Genomic DNA, 24,929 nt, shown 5'->3' with positions numbered 1-24,929 from the left:
TGCTGCTAGTCTAGCTCAACAACAACAAAAGTATAATTGGAACATAGGCTTGAGACACAGGCTGTGAAAATGAGCTGAAATGGTCCATCAGGACTAGATCCTGAGAGTCTGTACTAAGGTGTTTGAACTTGATCCTGGACTTTATATTTGAGGGCATTAAGAAGCCACTGACTGGTCCTTAGGCAAAAAGTGATAAAATCAGATTGCATTTTAGAAAGATCACTGGCTGCCCTGATAGAGAGAGGTCAAAACTGAGGGTGAGGGGCCAATGGTAGAGCATGTGCTTAGCATGCACAAAGACCTGGTTTCCATTCCCCAGCACTGTAGAGTCCTGTAAATTCTGTGGGTTGAGAGATAGCAAAAAAGGGGGAAAGTTGAGGATGATTCCTGCATCAAGAGTGTTCTTTGTTGCAAACAGTGGATTTTATTTTGGCTCTTTTAACCAAAAAACTGATTAATTAGAAGATATTAATTTATAGAGTTATTGGGATAGTCAAAGAAATACTTAAGACTAAGCTCCCAGGAATAATACTGTTTTAGCCAACTTTTTCATTACTATGACTACAAGACCTGACAAGAACAATGAAGAGGAGGAAAAGTTTATTTGGGGCTTATGGTTTCCAAGGTCTCAATCTATAGATAGCCAACTCTATAGCTATAGACTCAAGGTAAAGCAGGACATCATGGCGGAAGGCATAGCACAAGAAAGCCTCTCAGGACATGGCAATCAGGAAGCAGAGGGAGCTCTCCTCACCAGGGAATAGGAACCCCAAAGGCAGTGTCCCCCAGTGACTCACCTCCTCCAGCCACATCTAACCTGCCTACAATTACCACTTGACTAGTCTCCATAAGTGGATTAATCTACTGATTAAGTTACAACTCTCATAATCAAATCATTTTACCTCTGAATATCCTCTCATTGTCTTACACATGAGCTTTTGGGGGACATCACATTATCCAAACTATAACAAATAACTAAACATGCCACAGAATTGTTCAGATTAGAAATATGTCACTGGTATTTTCTATTTCAGTAAAAATGTCAACTGCTGCTATTGCTACTACTGAGTCCTGCAACTGGTTTTACTGCAACTGCAACTTCTACCAATATCATTTCTGTATCAGGTCTCAAGTGCCCCCATCCCTGAAAACTCTGCCAATAAGAGTCTTATGCAGAGCTTGTTTATTCACATTGCTCACATCCAAATTTAGTTTTGCATGGTAATATTTTATTCACATGCCAGTATCCCAGCTGCAAAATAGACTGGAATTTGAGTTCTGATTCTACATGGGTGAGAAGGGATTACTCGTAATATGGGAATTTCCCCAAATATAAAAGATGTTCAGATGATGAATCACATATGAAAAATGTGTACATTCTGTCTTGGAGGACAGATAGCAGTGGCATTTTCAGAAATAAGGGATAAGAAAGGAAAGATAAAGTAAGAGCAAGGAAGGAAGGAAGGAAGGAGAAAAGTGGGTAAAGGTAAATCTTAGACATATGAATTTTCAGGTGCTTGAGGGATATATATCCAGGTGGTCTATCCAATAGGTATTTGGTTATAAGGATTGTGTTCATCAGTTTTTCATCACTATAACAAAAGATCTAAGATAATCAATTTTAAAAAATAAAAGAAAGTTTTGGGATTTCCATTCATGGTTGTTCCTATTGTTTTTGAGCCTGTGGCAAGGTAGCACATCATTGCAGGAGCACATGGCAGAGGAAGCTGCTCACCTCATAGCATCCAGGAAGCAAAAAAAGAAACAAGAAGAAGCCTGGATCCCAGTATCCTCTTTGAGGACATGTCTCCAATGACCAGACTTCGTCCCACTAGGCTTGAACTTTCAAAGGTTCCACCACCTCCCAATAGCACCATGAGAGGGGGGACCAAAACTTTAACCCATGGGCTCTTAGGGGACATTTATCCAAACCATAGTAGGATCTAAAGTTCAAAAAATAAATTTGTGCCCTACAAACCTGCAGATCCCTTGCTTCATTGAAATTGCTCCGTTGTCATTTCTCTAAGAGGCTCTATTGAAAATTGCACTTTCACTTTGCTTTTTATCTCTCATAGTATTAGTACTAATATTATATTAAATATTTGCTCATTTGTGCATTATCTTTCTCACTCTGTCTAATCAGCTTTATGTGCATACATATGTGGTACTGTTTATGACAGTATATACATGTCCTAGAACCACATTTAGCACATTGTAGATGCCCAATAACTATGTATTGAAGGAAGAATGAATTAATGGTAACTAAAACCTCAGGAATTAAGAGATAGCCTCCAGTCAGTGGGCACAGTGAACAACCAAGGTGCAAACTGGGAAACTAACATTCAGAAGCAGTCAGGTAAGCGGATCCCGCGAAGGAAACTTCAGAAGGAGTATGGATATGCAGATGGGTTAAGGAAGATGCCTGAAACACATCCTTTGAATTTAACCTAAAAAACTTTTCAGCATCATTACTTCAGAAAGAAGCAAAATTGCATCCTGCGGAGGAGTGACTGGGAGGTGAGACTCCAGATGCTCTGAGAGCAGCAACTCTTTTAAATTTAGGGAATTAAAGAATAATTCCCCCTTCTCCTTCTTCCCACAGAAAGTAACTCACACATTCTACCAATTAGAGATTACTTTGTGTTAAAGGACTGCTATTAAAATGCAAATATACCTTTTAAGAAGGGTAAGCTTCATTCACAGGATAATGGGAATTACTTCAATCAGCTTCACACCCAGCAGAGATAAACAACAGATAAACGCAGAACTTAGGATATTAGACTTTTGACTGTGGCCCAGTGGAAGGAAACAATTGGAGTTGGAGGTCAAGCCCTACAGGGAATTTTAGAGACCCTGAAGGCAGCATAACACAAGTACAGAGAAGTGCTATGAAAGAAAAAGTAGGCAGAAGTGAGTTCTGAAGAGAAAGTCAACTCTTTTTTTTTTTAAGAAGCAAAGTGTTAGTATTTATTTTTTTAAACAAAGAAAAAGACCATCTCTCAGAAAAATGGGTGAAAGACATGAATAAGCAATTCATAGCCAAATTACAAATGGCCCCCAAACAAATGAACTTCATTAAAAATCAGGGAAATGCAGACCAATCCAGGGGTCAAGGCCCTCAGGGAGACCCTGATGGGATGGATGCACAGGAGAGACTGTGGCTGTCACCTTTCTGAATGAGACTCTGCTTGTGATGTACAAGATGAGTTTCCTTCTCCTCCTAGACAGGCCCTGCCCCTGCCCCAGGAGTGGGCGTGGGCTCTGGCTCCCTCTTTCCTTTGGGAATCTTTTTCCTTTTCCTTCCTCATTGCTGGCAGTCTGGGAGCTGAAGCAGGAGCCTCAGGACTTCCACAGATCTTGGACTGGAAAGAAAGTCAACTCTTGATTAAGAAAAAAATTTGCCCAGTGGTGCTATGACCCTGAAAATTCATTTTCTGCCAAACTGGGATAACAAGTCCTTCCTTCCCTCCAGTCAGGGGCAGTCACCTCTGCTTAGTTTAGTTCAGAGCTTTCCCAGAGTTGGCTCCCCTTCTGAGTGCTGTCCTTCTCTTCTTGGAAGGCGGAAGGGAAGGAAAGAATACAGTGATGTGGAGAGAAATGGGGTCTTTTGTTGTTGTTGTTGTTGTTTGTTTGTTTGTTTTTGGTAGTGGGGATTGAACCCAAGGTTTGCTTAACCATCAGTGATTAAGCCACATACCCAGCCCTTTTTTGTTTTTTTATTTTGAGACAGGGTCTCACTAGGTTGCTTACAGCCACGCTAAGTTGCTGGGGCTGGCTTTAACCTTGGGATCCTCCTGCCTCAGCCTCCCTTGCTGCTGGGATTACAGGCCTACGCTACAGTGCCCCACTGATAAATGAGTTTTCCTAATGCTTCCATTGTTTTCTGTCTTTCACTGAGCTTCTTGAGAAAAAGAACAGCATCTTATTCCTCACGTACCTCCATGATGGTCTGGCATGATGACTGAATGTTTATTAACAGTTGGATGAATACAAGAATGCAGTTATTAGTTAATTCTGGAGTTGGACTTTTCCATTTGTGGGTTCTTTAGAATGACCTGACTCAAACACATTGAGGACCTACAATATTTCTTTTGCTTCCCTTGCCGAAAGGAGCAATCAGGGAGCTACCATCTGATGATAATGCTCTCCTTTTTCCCTCTCCAGCAAATACAATTAAAGATTTTGGTGTATTTAAGCAATTCATTATCGAAATCTCTATTATTCATTTATGCTCATTTGGAGTAAGTTTTAGTTATAAGTCTTACTTAGTTATAAGACTCACAGACAATTTTTAAAAGTTCATTTTTATTTCTTCTGTACCATATCGAATCTGATTCTAAGTCCTTTCACCAACAATCTAGAAGATTCCAGGAGAGCCTTAAGAAATAGGTTCTTAGAGGTCTCCTTCAGGACTTCGTTCAAGTCTGCATGATCCCATGCAGGAATGCAGGCAGTAGTCTACCCCTTCCTGCAGTTCCCCATTAGGCTTATAGGGACATTTTCACCAAGGCTAGAAGCCCAGAAGACATTCTCCTGTGATGTCTTGCCATGTCCTCAGCGGCTGGAAAATAAAAAAGAGTTGTCAGGAAAGGAAGGTCAATGACCTTGAGTCATTTTCCACTGATAACTCACTAAGTCAAACTTCACTTCTCTAAACTCTTGGGAAAATGAAAGATTTCTATGAGAAACATTGACTGTAGCTATCTCTGGCTTCCCAGATTTCATCTCCCAACAAAAACAAGTCTCAAGCATCTTCACCATAGCCTTTGAGACATCTGAAGTCAGTACGCCAGATATATTTTACTTGCTCTCCAAATCCACATTCAAGCATTTTCTACCTTATTCTCTATCCCAATAAGCTGGCCTCTGTGGATCACATCAATGGGTCCTCATGCCTTTGGCTTTTAGCTGAGTTTTACCAATAGGGAGCTCTGGCAGGAAATGAAAGAAGGGTGAAGAATAGAGCAGATATATATTTCCTAGATCCCTACTCAAAGCATCACCTGAAGTTGGCTATGCTTCTTGGTGAAGGTCAACTAATCTCAAGGGTCTGTACAAGTCTCTACCTCTGGACTCCAGACTACCTCCCTTCTCCCTTCAGATCAAGGGAATGGTAACATCTCAGCTTCTACTATACCCTGGGTTATTAACCCTCTGTGGTTACTCTCTACCTACACCTTCAAAAATAAGCCCTTTGTAAATAAACTTTCTCAGGTTTCCTTATATGGAGTATGTCGTTTGATTGCTGATTATTATGGTTTAGATATTAGGTGTCCCCCAAAATGTCATGTGTGAAACAATTCAAGAAAGCTTAGAGGTGAAATGATTGGATCATGAGTTTAACCTAATCAATGTGTTAATCCCCTGATAGGATTAATGGATGGTAACTGTGTACAGTCAGGATGTAACTAAAGGAGGTGGGTCTCTGAAAATGTGCCTTTGGGGTTTATATTTTGTCCTTGTTGAGCAGAGCTCTCTCTGATTCCTAATCATGTCTTGAGCCAATTTTCTCCACTATATACTTCCGCCATGATGTTCTGCCTCATATCAGCCTGAGGGAATAGAGTCAGCCATCCATGGACTAAGACCTCTGAAACCATGAGCCGCTCAATAAATGTTTCCTCCTCTAATTGTTCTTGTTAGGTCTTTTGGTCACAGTGGTAAAAAAGCTGAGTAAAACACTGATGGAACTCTGACCAATATTCTTAAGTTGTGTCTATTCATGCTTTAAGTTTTTTTCTGTACAGAGTGAACTGTAACTTAATTTGATGTGTGAACAGAATATAATCTACCCTTATAATAAATAGCTGAGTCTTACCCAATAAGAAGTGACCAACTATTCAAATCATATTCAAATAAGACAAATGGAAGCTATATTTAATTGGGATCAGCAGGCACTCTCCCTCTGAGCTACAGAGACAAATTGGGCTGTCTCTATAGTTCACTTCCACTTTCTATATGTCACCTTCTTTTCTCTATCTATAAATATGATGTGGTAGACAAGGGCATTCTTGACAATTTTTGTGTATGGATGGCTGCTTGATTCTAGAATCACAAATAAAGCCAACTAAGATCTACAAAACTAGATTTCTTACAATTTTGCTTCTTAGCAATACAGTCAGTGTGATCCAATAATTTATATTCTTTATTTGACTAGTAATATTATTTGATATCACTTTTTAAAGGATGTTCATGGTATTTATCCATGGATTTCAAATAACTATATATGTTTTTTAAATTCCTATATTTCCTAATTGAAAGAATACATTTTCAAAAAAAATGAAATCATAACTCTCATACAAAATAAAATCAATACAGTATGTTAGCACCTCTGGATTCAATCCTCATTATCAAAAGAAGAAGAAGGAGGAGGAGGAGGAGGAGGAAAAAGAATCAAAATTATGAAACAGGCTTGGCAAAAGGGCTGACAGATACATACAAATATTTAAAAGGGCTTGGATTGATTTGCTCAGGTATCACCACGCTATAAACTGAAAAATCACATAAAGATCAAGATAATTTATCAGTCTCCCCTGGGGAAACCTTACCTGAGAAAATCAGCTGAAAGAAAAAAGGCTTAATTTGGTTTCAGTCCATGGTCAGTGGGCTCTGATGCTCTTAAGCCTCTGGTGAGGCAAAACATCATAGTGGAAAACACAAGGTAGAGCAAAGCTGCTCATCTCATAGCAGCCAAGAAACAAAAAGAGAAAGGGTCCAGGACTTCAATATCCCCTTCAAGGCATGTCCCTAATGACCTAACTTCCTCTTCTGGGTCTCACCTTTCATAAATCCCAAAAGCATCATGGGCTCGGAGCCAAGCCTTCAACACTCAGACTTTTGGGGGACATTTAAGATCCAAACCACAACAATGTGTCAAAAACTTCTTCCTGGGGCTGGGGTTGTTGCTCAGTTGGTAGAACATTTGCCTTGCATGTGTGAGGCACTGGGTTTGATCCTCAGCACCACATAAAAACAAATAAATAAAATAAAGATATTGTGTTCATCTACAACTAAAAAACAATTTTAAAGAATCTTTTTCCATTAATATCTAACCCAATAAGGAGAATACCAATAATAGAGTACAAACAGTTCAAAACAGATCTCCTGTATGAGAAGAATTCTAAATAATTTACATAGATATTCCCCACTAAAGGAGGTAGATCTTAATTCCCCATGTCCTGGGTATGGGTTATGCTTGGTGATTTGCTTCCAAAGAGTAAAGCACTAGAGGGAAGGGACATGACTGTATAGTGGAGAAACCTGGCAAACTCTTCTCCATTCAGATGATCAGGATTACCATCGCCTGCAATAAGAGTTGACAGCGTGTACCCTTGATATGATGTGATAACAATGACACTTCACCTCTGTTCTCTTTCTCTAAAACCCCATAACTCTTTATTTAGGGGGAAATATCCAATTCGAATAGAGGGGTATCCTGTAATATACCTGACCCATGTTTCTCAAAACCAGGAGCAAAGGTCATCAAAAACAACTAAACGCTGAGAAACTGTCACAACGTAGAGAAACACAATAACTACAGGTAATATGACATCCTGGGTGAGATCCAGAAAAGGAATTTAAGGGAAAACTAACAAAATCTGAATAAAGTATAGAGTCAAAGTCCTGAGTGCTCATTCTACAGTTGTGACAGATGTAACAGTAATTTGAAGTGTTAAAATTTGGTCTAAAGTTGGGAAACTAGGTGAGGGACATATGTACTAAGATTTGCAAACTTTCCTATAAATCCAAATCTATTATAAAATAAAAACCCAGGATCTGGCACATACTAGTCAAGTGCTCTACCACTGAGCTAAACTCCCAGCCTAAAAAAAAAAAAAAAAAAAGCCAGATTTCAAATAAGAGTGTGAAATCAAAAGTCCAAGACCAATGGTCCAAATCACACATATATATACATATGTTTATGTGCCAGACTCTGGATTTGATCCCCAGCAGTGCCAAAAAATAAAGAAAATAAATCTCTTTGTTTCCTTTTTCTACACAGTCTTAATACATGTGGCAAATGTCTGAAAGTAGAATTCACATGGACTTTTCACACTTTGGCTTGAGATACCCCTGGTAAAGAGTTGGTTAACGGATTGGGTACCCCTCCACACAAAGTGAAATCTGCATGGGCCAAATCGCATTACCTCAAATATTCCCTGTGATGTTGATGTGATATAATAACAGACAGAAACTTAATTTCACTTTTATAAATATAGTTTTGTTAGCATTATCTGATTAAACTTAATAGATAATTGTCCTGTATTCTTAAACTAAAATAATTTTTCTTTACGGATGTCTTCCAAAATTTCATTGTTTCACAAAATAATCCTTTGTAATTAAAGAATTGGGTATACAGAGATGAGAGTTAGATTTTGCAACTAGATAATCCTGCAAGATATATGATAAGCATTGACATTTTTCTCTGGCCATGGAAAGATATTAGGGATTGCATTTCTCTGTGGAAGGCCACAGGTCCTGTTAAGTTTCTTTCCTCTAGCTACAACTCTTGCTGGTTCCAGAAGAACACTGTTCCTTCTTCTTACCCCTTCAGAATGGAAAACACTTCCTGTTCTTTGCTACTCCTGGGTCTTTCACTAACCCTTGGTCATTTACCTTAACCTTTAACAAACCTGCTTAATGGTTCCTTCCTTCGTCTCTCTTTAGCCACCCCTTTGAACTATGCCATCTGTTTCCTCTCAGGATAGCTGCTTTGACACTTTCCCAAGTCAAAATTATTTCTGCTTGGAACCTAATTCTCATATGTATATTTTAGAGGACACAGAATTGCTTCTTCAGATATCCTTGAATCCATCCGCATGTGTGTAGAACTAGCATAGCTAGCTATTCATCCAAATGAAAGTTCTAATTTGGCCTTTCACTTTTCAATAAAAAGTATAACCTCACCATTTGCTCTTTTGATCTCTAGCCTATAGTGTCTTGGGTCAGTAATAAAGAATATCTATCCTGCAAGCTCTTGACAGGAACTAAACCTTGAATTGTCCCATTGTTCAACTCTTCTCAAAAAGCCCAGGTGAAATTTATTAGGTTCGGGTGCGATATCCTAAGGCTATGCACTGATCTTTAGTAGAATGACTGTCAAGTCAGTACTTTGGGTCCATAATACCTCTGAGGTGTTTTAGGTTGTTTTAATGGATTCTGATTTTGTCAAGGGACAATTTAAGAAACTGCCTTAGAAACGCTAATATCACATTTGATATAGGAACATGGTGCACTATATTTTTTTTTACTGTTTCCAGCTGTTAGTACAGAAATTCAGTTTTTCTCACCCTTTTTGTTCTGACTCCATTCACAAAGCCACATTCTGATATTTTTGTTATTCTGCCTACACAAAAAAATATGCTATTTATATAGGCTTTAAGCTTTTCTTATACTAAGTTAACTATAGAAGAAATATGCCAATCATGCCCTCTGTGAGAAATTCCACTCCATGTCATGGAAATTCTTCTTATTATCATAACTAAATTAGTATTCTGGGTCTACCCCAATCTCATGTGCATTTTTGTTGATGTGAACCAATTTCTCAGAACCTAATTATCTTCCTAAGCACTGAAAAACAAAAATAAGTCTCAGGGCTTTGAAAAAGGAGGCTAGATTTCATCCAGCCTTTCCTAAAATAAAACATCTACCTCTTACAGTTGCACTTCTACTTATTAACATACCCACATATAAAGTCTCAGGTAAGAAGCTCATTTTAGAGATAAATCTTAGGAAAAAAATCTGTTTATCCAGAGAACTATGAAACATATTATATTTCCCTTCTCCATTATTTTCTCTTTACAATCCAAAGCTTGGTGTCAACTATAAAGGATCTTTTTGAAGTGGTTCTCAAACTTTGCATGTTGGTGAAATATAATGCTTTGTTGTTTGTTCCTGGTTCTGGGCCTTTCATATGCTAGGCAAGTGCTTTACCACTGAGCTACATCCCAGTGCCTCAAGATACTTTTGAATATTAGAATTTTGAGTGGCCAACTTGAACAAAAAATAATTCTGAATCAATTATTATGCCATCCCAGAGGGCCTAAATGTGTCCACAACTAATTCCACTGCCCATATACTCCTCCATCAACATTGTAACTATTGGGAATTATTCCTGCTCAGACAGTGATTTCTCATATACCCACAAGGCAAAGCTCTCTTATGTTCCAGTGAACTACAATCTCTTCTAATGCCAATTGAAAGCTATGCTTTGCCTTTTCTTCTAACTTGAAAAAAACTGTACAAACAGCTCCACCTTCATTACATATGATAGATATAACTGCTTTATGAAGAAAATTAAAGACACACATCTATGACAACTTTGCTACATATTATATAAGTACTCCAGTCAGGAACTTGACATAATCCGACTTTCTTTACTTCCAGTACTTTGTTTTTATTTACATTTTACTATTTTATTGCTTGTATGAATGAGAGTAGGTTTCATAAAATAAAACATTTAAGCCATGCTTTGGGGTGCTTACTCTACTGCCCTCTGCCGGTAGGAGGAAAGAATAAGTGAGTCACAAACTATTGCATTACCTACCACAACATCCAGTGATTCTTATCCAATGGGAAGATTTAAAGCAGTTGATGATTTTTTAAAATCTAACCATTACCAACCAAACTTCATTCATTCACAGGAAATGCTTCCAATTTATTACAGGCCCTCCTTGTGGGAAGATTTTTGGCATCATTTTTGTTATTTTCAATAGATTTCTATCTCCTGCAACCGTATGTAAATAGACACAAAAGTCCTCTCTTATTCTAGGTCATGGCTGCAATCTCTAGGTAAATTTCCTTCCAGATATAAAATCTGGGTCTGAGATTGAGTAAGAATAGAGACTCAATAGTTTTAATGATATAAAAGTGCAGACATTAAGCAATTCAACGTGTCTGTGCTGCGTAATTATCAACAAATGTTGGAAGCTCTGTAATTCAGCAGTTGAGACAATCTGAGATTTTGCTTTTTTGTTTTTATTAAAAGCTTAAGGCAGCCTTCAGGATAACAAGCAAAAAGCAGCTTCAATTTTGTGCATAAAGGACCACTGATTATGCATGGATTATTTTCTTCAGTCACACTGCTTTGTAGGGATAGCAATACCCGTCAGTGATGTCATCTTCTAGAACAGACCCGAATGTATAGGCATATTGTGCCAACTGGGTCCAAATCAATGACCTAGGTAATGCCATCAGAGCAACACTGTTATTTCTTGTCTGAACCCTCCAATCCTGTAGAAATAAATGCTAATCTGATGCAAGTTTAAGGAATGTGTTGTGTGGGAAAGAAAATCAAACCTTTGTTTACTTTGATTTACATTGTAACATGTACTTACAGAAAACGCATCACAGAATTAATAAATACATCATGTGTTGTTTTATTTTTGTATTAGTAGCAGATTAAATAACTTATTAACAACCACATTTCCTCGGATAAGAATATTGCTATCAAGGATATTTCCTAAAGAATCGATACTTAAATGTATATTCACATAGCATGACAGTACCCTTTTGCAACTGTGGAATCAGAGTGATTTGGCAGCATTCTTGATAGAGGAAGTAACATTGTTTCATTGATTGAGGTACGAAAAAACCTGAAAGATTTATAGCTTTTAGTTCCATCTCTGCTTGCTTTGAGATTCATTTGATTTATTCTATTTATCTTCATAATAAGCATAATAAAGACTTAAGCAGATTTAAAGTTTTTCAACATCTGGAAGCCTAAGCTTTCTGAAGTGAAAATGTTTCTTGAAAAGATGTAAAGGAAAGAGATCCAGTCGTTTAAGAGTATACACTGAGCGCCTTCTACAGAGTTGGATAGGTTCTGCGGAGGGACTTAGGGCTGTTTTTGAAGCCTGCACATCCGGGACACCCTAGCGAAAGCCCCTTCCTCGTCTTCCAGGGGGCGGAGCCGCGGAAGGCAAGGGCTGTTCCGTCGCCCCGCCCCCCTCGCCGTTCCAGCCAGTTCCCCGGGGGCGGGGCCTAATCGGCGCGCGGCCTGAATCCCAACGACAGCCACCCGGATTCGAGCCATGGCTGACGGCTGCCGGACGCCTCAGGCTCGGGCGCTTCTGCAGCAGTGCCTGCACGCACGACTACAAGTTCGCCCAGCTGAGGGGGACGCTGCGGCCCAGTGGGTGGAGGTAACGTCGGCCCGGCAGCTCTCGTTATCCTACGGCGCTCAGGGGCGGTTCTTTACGCGTTGTCTCGGTCACTCGGTCCCCGCCCCCACGGGTCCTCCTCGGAACCGAGTAGGAGAGCAGCTAGGTACCGCGGCTTGTGCTATGCGCTGCCCCGGACTTCGGGCCGGTGCGCCAGACACTGCCCCGGCGGTCTTACTGGCAGCGCTTTACCTTTCTGTCCAGCACCACTGTTCCCGGCGCCAGACATTCCGACGAGGAAGAAAGTGCCTCTCTACTGGAGAGACCGCGTTCATTTGAACCTCTCTCAGTCCCGGTACCTGAGCTCGGTGGACTAGAGGCCTAGTAGTTTCAGACGCCCTGCTGCTCTGGCCTGGGCGGAGCTGGACTGGTTCAAGTGTGTAGGTTAGCTTGCTTCAAGAGTTCAGATCTACTTTGATTTATGCCCCACCTTTGACCTTAGCACAGAAATGATATTTTCCAAGACACAGTGCTCTTTCAAGAAAGTTTTTATTTATTTATTTATATTGTTTTGTTTTTTTCTTGCTGGTTGATCCGAACCCTGGCTTCTCCCACGCTTGGGCAAACTTTCTACCACTAAATTACAATCCCCAACCCAAGAAACATTTTTTGTTTGTTTATTTGAATTTCACTAATTTCCACCTAAAATAGATCACTCCTTGTATAATAATGTTGCACTGTTATCAAACACATTTCCTCCAAAGAATTATGAAATGTTTACGTTGAATTCCCCCTACTTGCTTACCTGCCTACCTGCCTTTTCTTGATGTCCTGTCTCCCATTACATTGCAAAAACAAGTAAAATGTTTTTTTAAGTCCTTAGTCATATATGCGGAGTAAGTTAAAATATAAGCCGGGGAAGTCCATAATTAAGACTTTGGGTGATACTCAGAATCTTTAATGTAGTAAAATTTCATTCACTGATCTCTGAATTGGGTCCCAGACCTAGCATTTCTTAACAATCCTAGTCATTATTTTAAACACTACACATGAACTATGATGCGTGGGTAATTATTTGTAAGTCAGAATCTATTATCCTATGCTAATTTGGGAATTTTTATGTGCATAAAATTCCTGTATTCTCACCCCTCTTCAGAAATTCTTCTTCCTATTTCTTATTTTTGTTGTAACCTTTTGTTGAGGTTTTAATTTCTCTTGCATATTTGAAATTGTGTGGGTTTTATATTTATATATTTTATATTTATATCTAGAGACTCACCGATTTAAATTGTTGCTTCCTGGCACTGTAAACTTCTAACTTATCATTTAGAGTATTTCTGAGCCTCTTTATTTTTTTATGTTCTTCACACCACATTTTCTTATGCAAAACCAGAGATATTTTATTGCAGCGTTCCAAGCTATCAGTTTGTGTTTATAAACTTTAAAAGCTATTTTTAAAGACTTCCCTTCTCCCACACACAACTATATTAAAGAGATGACAAGTGATTACATGGTGAGAAAGCATAAATTCTTTCATCTTTCTCAAACCTCCTCTACCCTGTTCTATTATCAAAGTTCTTTTTTTTTTTTTTCTTTTTTAGAAATAGCCTTTTAGATGTTGAAAGATTTGAAAGCTGCTTTGCTTGTTCTTAGTTTCATTCATGTGGAACTATGCTGTCACAAATTTAATGTTTTTCTTCCTGGGAATTGAACATTTTTAAGCTACTGTGAGAATTATCTGTACTTTTCTTCATATTTGAAATGTTTTGTAACAAAGAAGCTACAGGAAAGTGACTTTGACTTGAAAAGAGGAATCTGGTTTTTTAATACTTATTTTTTGTAGTTGTAGTTGGACACAATAACTTTATTTTAACGTGGTACTGAGGATCGAACCCAGGACCTTGCATGTCTGAGGCAAGCGCTCTACTGCTGAGCCATAACCCCACCCCACACACACATCCCAAAAAAGGAATCTATATATTATAACTTCAGACCTATTATTGGAATAAACAAAAAGAAAATAATGAGGAGGTAATTTGGTTACTGGAAAGAACCAGATATCTGTTTCTGGGAATTATTAGGTGCTTAATTCTGACATTGCAAGTGTACAGCTGTGAATGCTAAAGATTTGGGCTCAGTGAAAAGGCTTGTGATAGTAGTGTAGCTTGCCAGCCCATCATTATGGGTATTCATGGGAGGCTCTTGCTTTTGATCCAGGGGCACATTTGCATTTTTTTAAAATGACTCCTTTTCCGGTAAATCAAGTATGATTGCAGAGCTGCATTTATATTTACATAGAAAACCATTTAGATAACACATAGAGCCCAGAAGATACAGTTGAATGTTAATACAATTAACAGATAAATTGAGTCCTATCATATATAAAACAGTCCTATCTGTAAAGTGCTTTGGAAGTTAAAATGTTAAATAAATTGTGTGTTTGCCTTTAAATTTATTTATATATTCTCATAATAAACAGGTAGTATTTACTATGAACCTGGCACTGTGTTAAGCACTTTACAAATATTAACTCATTTAATCTCCATAATAACTTCTAGAGTCAATGAGGCTCCTTAATCAATTAAGTTAATACATAGAATCAAAAGTTGAACAGTTAACTTAGCAGCAGAATCAAAATTATTCTTTCTTATGGTCTCTTACAAGAGCTATTTTTTATACTCCTGATAACAACCAACCTTGTCATGTAGAAGTTATTAACAAATGTTAATAATTATATTTAAAGCAATAACAACAATAACAAAAAATAATCAGGGTTTCCTGGAATTTATACCTTGTTTTCACTATACAAGTAAGCGCATTAGGGGGAATAAAGAGGATGATATAAAAAGACATCAGTTACACTGTTGCTTATTTATCTCCTATCTGATAGAGTATGAATTCATTTGGTGTTGAATAAATGGGCCCTGCTATATAAATATTTCTTAAGTTTGTCATCCTTACTTACTAGGGAGGAGGCTGTCTGAAAGTCCTATTGATTTTAGTAGAGGTAAATTGTTGTTGGTAGTATTTTTAAAAAATATTTTTAGTTATAGATGAACACAATGCCTTTATTTTATTTATTATTTTTATGTGGTGCTGAGAATCAAACCCGTAGCACCTGTAAGTGCTCCACCACTGAGCCACAACTCCAACCCTGTTGGTTGTATTTTAAGTGTAATTTTTTGAAAAATAATTTTGATTGAAACTTTAAAATATTTCATTTTCTCATATATTCATTTAGAAATCAAATCTATTGTAAGTCTTCTTTCTTTTCTTTGATTTGAACCTCCAAGTTTGTAACAGTTATAAAATTTTATTCACTTACCTCTACAGCTCTGTATAGACTTCTTTCTAATCTGAGCTTTCTGTGATGATTTCTTATAGGTTCAGAGAGGATTAGTGATCTATGTGTGCTTCTTCAAGGGAGCTGATAAAGAACTTCTTCCAAAAATGGGTATGTGTTTGATGTTTTTTTCTTTTTTTGAAGATGGAGAAAGAACAGCAATAGACCAAAAAAAAAAAAAGAGAGAGAGAGAAGCACAATTATTTTCCCCCTGGTGATGGGGATTGAACCCAGGGCCTTGCACATGCTGAGAAAGCACTACCACTGAGCTACATCCCCAACCAAGAAGCACAATCTTATTTGTCCTAATATATGTTATTATTCAACTCTGTGTAGTATTGTTGGCTTATTTTTTTCCTGTTGCAAAATTTAAAGTGTGCATGTATGGTAGAATTCTTTTAAAACATCTACAACATTTCAGATGGCTTATAGGTTGATTTAGAAGAGTAGACACACAGTTCAGCCAAGGATACAGAAAGTTGTTAGAAGCAGGGTGGCCACATAGGGAGAAACAGATGCTGTGTTTCTTAATATAGTTTCCATTATCCCCAGATAACAGAAGAGTCCATAACAAGCAGTGTATGACACTGTATACACAGGATGAGTCCCATCAAACCTGGACAGTTCAGATTTACATCATTGTTATCAAAGAACTTACATTGATCATTTACTTCTTTGTAGGAATATGTTTAAATACAGTTCTTCTGGTTCTTGAACCGAATTCAATGTTATCTCAGCCACACCTCCTCTGGCTCCATAGAAAGCAGAATAAATGTTTAAGGACCTCTGAAAAATTTTGCCTGCAACTTTTAAAAATCCTGGATAATTCATAGCACTGCACATTCCTTATGATAATTATATAGGTTCAGATGTACCAAATCAACTAACATGCTGTCTCAATGCAGCATGTCTCAAATACAGTTCTAACAAATATGCGTGTGTGTGTGTTTGTGTGTACTTCATAGATATGAAATAATGGAGCTATTCCGAAGATTGAGGGACAGCACCCATTATTTGGATTAGTAAGTATAAGCTGAACACAGTGGCATGTACCTGTAGTTCCAGCTGCTCAGTAGGATTGCTTGAGTCTAGACGTTTGAGATCAGCCTAGGCAACATAGCAAGAGCCTGTCTCAAGCTTTAAAAAAAAAAAAAAAGAAAGAAAAAATGAAATTACACAAATGAGTAGTTGAAGCTTGCAGAAGTTAATCTAGAAGAGGTTCACATAATAGAACTCAAGGACAAATAGCTTGACAAAAAGTCAAGCTAATGAAGGGAATTTTATATTCATAGATCAAACATGTTTGACAACTATGTCAAAGCATGAAACTATGCTTAAGAAGGGACTGTGATGAGGGCTGGGGTTGTGGCTCAGTGGTAGGGCACGTGTCTTGCATGCCTGAGGCACTGGGTTTGATCCTCAGCACCACATTTTAAAAAAATAGATAAAATAAAGTTATTGTGTCCATCAACAATTAAAAAAAAAAAAAAAGAAGAAGGGACTGTGATGAGTGAGATGGAAAGCTAGTAACTTTTAAGTTTGAAATTTGAATCCAGAGGATAATAAGGAAATTTCGAAGGGTTTAAGGAGAAAATATTTTGTCGTTCTGACTTAAAGCTAACTTTCTAAAGTTGTTTCATAGAGATGTTTTGGGGATTTTTGTTTTGTTTTGTTTCGCTTTTTTTCCAGTAGTGGAGATTGAACCAGGGGGCCTTGTACGTGCTAGGTAAACACTCTACCACTGAGCTACGTCTCCAGCCCCTCTCATAGAGTTGTAAATAGATCTTTATCATAACAGCACAAATTAAGCCCACCAAATTCAAGCTCTGTTTTGTTTTATAATGATTAAATCCTATGTGCTTCTGTCTGTGTCTATAATTGTGAGTGCACTTTAAATACATGTATAAGATTGTGGTGAATTAAAAATGCTTAGGAGGCCTGCCTTGACTCTTTTAGTGAATAATCTAACACAAAACTTCATGATTTACAGTAAAGAGCTGTATGACTCTCATTCTGATGGTCTGAGTTACAGGGAAAATAAATGCATCCATATTGATAGCATTAGTTTGTATTTCCCTGTATTCCAGGAGGCATAGTAAGCCAATGTTTTGGGATTCTCTTAAATCCCACCTCATATTTATTACATAGATTCAGATCTTTCCAATCTAATATTTCATCCCATGGGAACATAACTAGTTATATCCTAAAATCTGAAATAGCATATCCAATATAGAGATGTGTAGAATCATCTTCAATTCATCTTTAATATAATTGAACTGAGATCCAGGGATCTGTCAAAGCTTGATTCCTATATACATCATTGAAGATACTTGATTGATAACCTGTCTTAGGATCTTTGAGTTTCCAACATGCATTTAATACATTGTCTCATTTTAATTCTGCTTACTTATATTTGCATTTGTATTGTACTTATATATACATATTTGTATACCTTCAGCATTGAATTCCCAGTAATAACCAGTAGAGGGAGGTGTGGGGAAGTGTAATAAATTATATTACATCCCATTGCCTGTTATTCCAAAATTGACTACTTAGTCTCTCCGTAGCCAGAGGCCTGCATAGCTGGATAGTGATTTTCATTGGAAAGAAGTGCTCTGGATAGTTATAGTTTCCTTAGAAGCGGTCAATAGGATTGCTGGCTATATAGTAAAGTTCGATTTGTAATAGACAAAATTAAAGGCATTTAAAAATAAGTGATTGTTAAGTGAAAATTGAAGGTGCTTAAAGCATAGCTTGGGAATTTCTTTGCGTGTTTACCTTGGCAGTTTTTTACAAGGTTTTATTTTATAATGTTTAGAGTGGGGTCACCATACCAACTCCTTACTAATGTTTCCTATAAATCCTCCTATAATCAAAATCACTGACTACTCAAAACTGGAAGCATACCTTTTAAAATCTGATTTGAGGGCAGGAATGTAAGGTTTCTTTTATCATTTGTTGTCTTAGAACTTTTCTTTGCAAGCAGAATTCATTTATACCTTTATAGAAGTAGGGAGATACTGAGTCTATTTTAGACACTTATTTATTGTTTTGAAAATGGTTAATGTTGAGGTGTAAAGGTTTTCTAACTGTAGGGTTTAGCTACACTTAGATATTTATAGTGGTTTTGACACTTATTAGCTATAGTCTCATAAATGCTATAAAATATCGCTGTTTTATTGTATGTATACAAAGATAATGCTAGTAGCCATATCTTTGAGTTACTTTTTCATTTCTGACAATGAATTTCACCTGTGTTTCTCCCATGGGTTATATTTATAAAATGGTTAGTCTATGTTAATTGTGCCTTTAAGGTTATGAAACTATAAAATCAGCTTTTTTGTAATGAGATTGAACCTGGAAGCTTTGTCATATCTTAAAACTCTAGGTAATTTAAAGTTTAAAGTAGAATATTTTTTAATTGTAGATGGACACAAATACCTTTATATATGTATTTTTATATAGTGCTAAAGATCAAACCTAGTGCCTCACATGTGCTAGACAGGTGCTATACCACTGAGCTACAACTCCAGCCCCAGTGTACTAAAATTTTAATTTTGTTACAGAGCAGAATTTTCTGAGAAGGATTTATAATGTTCTTTTCCAGTGGGATTTGCTTATGAAATAAAAGGAACAGGAAGATAAAATCTTGCCATGTATTCCCCTGAGACAACAATATTTAAGGTTTCATTTTACAGTTAATTCTTGAACTTTCTAGATGACTTATTGTTAGATAATCTTAGCTGTCAAGTCAAATTTTAAACATCATGCAGTTTTCTCCATGAAATTTGCTTTATTTTTCATGCTCATTTAGTTTAGTGAAGCACTTTTTAAAATTTAAATAGAGAGTGGTTTAGGAGCAAGAGCTAACAAACTGGGTTTTCAACATGAGATTTGCTAACTAAAAGACTGATGTTTCTTCTTCATGTTTGTTTTTCACTTCAAATTGTTTTGCCTTTCTTCCCCATCTAGTTAATACACTATTAAATGTGAAATTAAGTGAGACAGAAAATGGCAAGCACGTCTGTGTACTGGATCTACCTGGAGACATTCTTATCATCCCTCAAGCCACCCTTGGTGGTAGAGTAAAAGGAAGAAATATGCAGTATCACTCCAACTGTGGAAAAGAAGAAGGGTTAGAACTTTATTCCCTATTTGTATCTCTCTGTGAAAAAGAATTAGCTGCAAACAGTAAGTGCGCTGAAGCTGGGGTTGTAGTGGAACATGGCACTTATGGGAATAGGCAGGTATTAAAGCTGGATACCAATGGACCATACACACACCTAATTGAGTTTTGAGAAATTAAAAGTTAGTTCCTACAGCTATTTTGTGGTATAAAATGACCTGGACTATAATTAGGTTTTTTGCCCCTTTGTCTCTTGAATATACTAATGTATAGCATTTTCAGATAAGAAAATCTTGGGTCCCGTAAATAATTGCAACATGCTAATCAGATGACCTTGTCAAGTCACCTAAACTCTAGAGCTCAGTCACTCTATCCTGTTTTCTACCATCCTTCCACTCAAGTATTTGAAAAATCCTTGTTTATTCACTTGATGATCATTAAAGAAGCCTTTTAAACCATACTTTAAAGATTATATACATTTTATTTTGTAATGAAGTAATGTGTACAATTAAGAAAAACACATTTCTTATACCCTCAAATTTATGTACTATGTACTAAAAGTAAAAGTCATTGTATGAAAGTTGAGGTGAAATCCAACACAAACCAATTATAACTTTGTCGATTTTGTTTCACTATTTCAGTTTTCTTTTTTTGTGTGTGTGGTGCTAGGGATCAAAGCCAGGGCCTTGCACATGCAGACCACATGTTGTGCCACTGAGCTATCTTCCCAGCTCAGTTTTCTATATTTTGAATGAAATAATATGTAACTTACTATTCCTTTTAATAATATCTATGAAAATGTAATGTAGAAATGTTATTGTACATTATATTACTTTCCAAGGACATCTAAATGCTTTAGATTATTTGAATAATCTTTAGTACCTCATAAATATGTACAATTGTTATGTGTCAATAAAAATTTTTTTAAGCAAAAAAAATATTTAGTTGATATAGGAATCAGGTATAAAACATTCATAGTTGTTTTTATTAAACATATTCACAACGAGAGATTAATGCTCTGTTTTTCAGTGTTCACCAAAACCATGTATGTCTCAGTTTCTATCTTTGGTTTAAATTACTGAGTTCATAAATTTTTTTAGGAATTTCCTTTCTTGTTGAATTAGATTGCTATACAAGGAAGAAAAAGGGAAGCTTTCTCAGGAAGTTGTTTTTAGTTGACTTGTATTGATTGGTTGTTTTTAATCAGTTTTGTATTGATTTAATGATTTGGAACCATTGTCAATTTTTCTGTTAGTAAATGTTAATATACTAAATATTTGTGCCCTCCCCCAAAATTTATATGTTAAACCACTAATCCCCACTGTGATAATATTTGGAGATGAGGCCTTTGGAAGGTAACTAGAGTTAAGATGAGGACTTGGGGGGTGGGACCCTCATGATGGGATTAGTGTCTTTAAAGAAACACCAGAGAACTACCTCTCTATACTCTCACCATGTGAAGATGTAGTAAAAGTTTCTCCAAGGAGATGTATATGTCTTTTAGATGACCACAAGACATATACAAAGCTAGGAAGAGAGCCCTCATCAGAACTGATCATGCTGTTACCTTGATCTTGAATTTCTAGCCTGTAGAGCTGTGAGAAAATAAAATTTTTATTGTTTAAGTCACTCAGCCTATGATATTTTGTTATGGCACCTCACGCTGACTATGACAATGATGTAAGATAACAGCTAACACAGTAAACTTTTCAAAGGAAAATACATGAGAAACTCTTAGAAGAAATGAGTTTGTAAAAGGTAAGAATTGTAATGCAAATAATAATAATAATGAGAGCTCATGTAAAAAAAATAAAAATTTTAAAAATAGGTAATAAATGGTTTTTGCATATTTCTATGACCTGATTTAAAAGATGTTATTTAACAGTGAAAATTAAATATTTCTGATTACCAAAAAGATGAAGAAATTAACTTAAACATCTTAAGTAGCCACTAAAAATTCCTTTATGTGATAATTTCCGTTGGTTTTTGTTCCTAATATACTTAAAATTTCTAATTATTACACAATGTCCCATTTTCTCTCTACCCTTCCTGTACTATTCTATTTTGGAACTTGAGAATCAATAACTGGCTTGATAATGAACTCATTGTCCTTAACTTTTACTTTATTGATTCACAATACACTTATTGAAATGTAATAAACTATTCATAAACTTGCAAACTCCAATTTTCTGAAAAGCTTCTCCAAGGAGATGTATATGTCTTGCCAAAAGATTGTATTACCTATTTTAAATCATTTTGATTGTATGTCTAGGTAAAATGCTGACTCACAGCCCTAGATTGCTATTTTATAGTCCAAGCAATTCTCTTTTAAAAACTTGATTGAGACACTTGTGGAGAATAGCAATTTCAAGTACACAAAGAGTTATTAAGCACAAGGTGATGTTCAGCTTTCCTTCATTTGCAGGAAGGCTACAACAAGAGGGAAAAGGCATATGAAAATAACTTCGCCTTGGCTCTCTGTAGCTCTTCTGACTCGAGGTGCTCAAAAACCTTCAATATGTTTCTTATTTTATCTTCAGGGTATATCTGTAATGAGGATAGCACTCCTCATTAAATAATGTTCCCAAGGTCACAAAATAGGGAGGAATAATTTCCTTCTTTTAATCTTTCTTGTAATGAAACTTGCTAAAGTTGAAATTGACCTTTGGGAAGGCTTATTGTCTCTCATTGTGGATTATTTAAGGAGTAGTCCATAAATTGGTTTATTTACTAAATTAAATGCAAGTAGGGTTGCATCTAATTTAGGAGCCTTCTGCATCTTTTTGTTAAGATTTTAGAATGTTTCAAATAGGATACAATTCCTTTTTTAAAAGTTTTATCTGGTGGGGGGCTGGGGTTGTGGCTCAGCGGTAGAGCACTTACCTTGCATGTGCGAGACCCTGGGTTCGATCCTCAGCACCACATAAAAAAATAAAGGTGTTGTGTTTAACTACAACTAAAATAATAATAATAATAAAAGTTTTATCTGTCAATTTAGAAACCTCCTGGGTTTAATTATGAAAATATTGTGTAAAGACAATAGATGTGGCTTTAATATTTTGAATATACTCATAAATTAAAATGAAATACACTTTTACCACTCCTTAATTAGTTCACATTATAACAGAAGACATGCCATTTATAAATAATATCTACACTAATGACTTGTAAATTAGTAATTTGTTGATTCTATAATGAAGGAATTAAACATCAAATATCAAGATCAAATATCATAGAATTCTGTGCCACTTATTTTGGAGAATAAGAAATGTTGGTGTTATAAGAGAACAGTGTCATGTCAAATATTTACTATCTGTGATTAACTGCAGAGGACCTAATGTAACGAAATTTACATAATTAAAAAACTACGTGATTATGAAACTTCAGTGTATTTAGAAGTGTATTGTCTATTGATTCATTGAAATACAAGTTTCTGAAAGGGAAGAACTACTAGAAAAGTAACATTTTCATTCTGAAACCATACCTTGGTGATGACTTTTATATTTTATATTATATTTTATTTAAAGACAGGGTTTCGCTGAGTTACTTAGAGCCTTGCTAAATTGCTGAGGCTGGCCTTGAAATCTCGAGCCTCCTGCCTCAGTCTCCCAAACCACTGGGATTACAGGATTACTGGGGTGTGCCACCACGCCTAGTTTAAAATGTCTTTATGTTGATAGTCTCCCTATTAATTTTCCCTCCTATTGCTCCTATCTCTAACTCTTTTCTATAGACTGTCTCCAAGGAAGTGTTCTTAGAACATGTCTGTAATATTCTAATGCTTAGAAACTTTCATAACTCTTCTTTATCATGAGGACAAAGATTAAACTTCTAAGGTTGGTATCAAGGCTCCCAGTGCAATCACTCAGAACTATAGAAAACCAAAGTTAGAATCTTGAGAAATAACATTTAAAAAGGGCAAAGTATGAGAGGTGATTGGAGATTCTAGAGATATCAGAGAGGCAGAGAAAGAGCAAGAAAAATGCATTGTTAAGTAAAGGTATTTGCAGGGTGTAAACAGTGACAAGTTTTTTTGTTGTTGTTTATTTTGGGAATAAAGGTTTTCAGCCATCTCAGTCCATAGGTGGCTGACTCCATTCTTTGGGACTCATGGCAGAAGGGTGTGACAAAGGGAAGCTGCACACACCATAATCAAGAAGCAGAGACTAAGCTCTGTTCACCAAATGTATACCTGAAAGGCATGCCTCCAATGGCCCATCTCTTTCAACCACACTGTAGGCCCACCCTCAGTTAACATTTAGCTAATCCCTATCAGGGGATTAATTCACTGATTGGGTTAAAGCCCTCATAACCCAATCATTTCACCTCTGAATGTTCTTGCATTGTTTCACACATGAGTTTTGGGGAGACACCTCATATCCAAACCATAATACCCAGCAACTCAGGAGACTGAGGCAGGAAGATCATAAATTCAAAGCCACTTTGGCAACTTAACAAGACCATGTCTCAAAATAAAAAAGGGGGCTGAGGATGTAGCTCAGAGGTAAAGCACCCCTGGTGCTTTACTGGTTCAATCCCCAGTACTGCATGGTAAAGGATAGGAAGAATCTCAAGAGTCAAAAATGTGTCTAGTCAGTCACCAATCTCCCACCTCCCAGGCAGTTCTTGCATACACTCAATCCCAGAAACCACTGTTACTCATAATGAAGTCCAGACTTTTAAGACTAGTTTCAATGTTTTATAACCTGGCTATAGTTTAACTTTCTAATCTTTTCTCCTGCTATTCCTGTACAGAAATTTTCCAGTATGGCCCTAAGGATATTTGTCTTAGGTCTTACCCTTACCTAAATTGCCTTCTGAGGCTGTCCTCTAAGTCCATCATTATTCCATGTCTAGCTCAAGTCAATCTCTTTTGAAGGTAGAGATTACCTCTATCTCCCTTGGCATTATCGTTGTGCCAGTCTTGACAGTTGTAATGTGTTTTATGAGATTGAATACTTTGATTTTAATTTTTTTTTTTTTGTATTTTCATATCTTAACTACAAGAGTACAAGTAATAATGCAGAGAAACCGAATAGTGGTAGATAGACTTAGTATAGTATAAACATTTTATCTCTCACAGTACTTCTTTAATGCTCTGCCTATTGTATAGGCTGAGTAATTCTCAATATTCTCTGAATTAATATGGAGATACATCAGTGGCTAGAATACTCTTAATTTGAGTTAAGTTATACCAGCAGTTCATACATAGTTGTTAAGGAATAAGTTAGTTGTTAAGGAATAAGGAGAGGTTGGACGTGCAAGAACCAAGTTTAATTCAGCTACATCTTGTATTAATATACTAAATAGCACCAGAAAAGGTGAACGTAACGTACAATGAAGGATTTTTTAATTTCAG

General features: G+C 36.6%; 1 protein-coding gene across 4 annotated transcripts; it reads left to right on the top strand.

Moving 5' to 3' along the window:
- Positions 1-11,965: 11,965 nt before the first annotated feature.
- Positions 11,966-22,951, top strand: Dtd2 (D-aminoacyl-tRNA deacylase 2). 4 transcript variants are annotated; one of them, XR_011706596.1, is made up of 4 exons: positions 12,127-12,143; positions 15,486-15,555; positions 16,410-16,466; positions 19,417-19,506. XR_011706596.1 is itself a non-coding variant. In XM_027929554.2 (3 exons), exons 1-3 carry the CDS (start codon positions 12,033-12,035, stop codon positions 19,740-19,742), a joined length of 507 nt encoding a protein of 168 aa, XP_027785355.2. In that variant the 5' UTR covers positions 11,966-12,032; the 3' UTR covers positions 19,743-22,951. The 4 variants fall into 4 exon arrangements, 2 of the variants coding, with proteins under 2 accessions (XP_027785355.2, XP_071463926.1); XR_011706595.1 differs by lacking the exon at positions 12,127-12,143 and adding an exon at positions 12,467-12,545; XM_027929554.2 differs by lacking the exon at positions 16,410-16,466 and having other exon boundaries at positions 11,966-12,143; positions 19,417-22,951.
- Positions 22,952-24,929: the final 1,978 nt, after the last annotated feature.

Source organism: Marmota flaviventris, chromosome 2, assembly GCF_047511675.1.
Source record: "Marmota flaviventris isolate mMarFla1 chromosome 2, mMarFla1.hap1, whole genome shotgun sequence".
NCBI classification, from domain to species: domain Eukaryota; kingdom Metazoa; phylum Chordata; class Mammalia; order Rodentia; family Sciuridae; genus Marmota; species Marmota flaviventris.
This window is presented reverse-complemented; position numbering and strand designations above follow the sequence as displayed.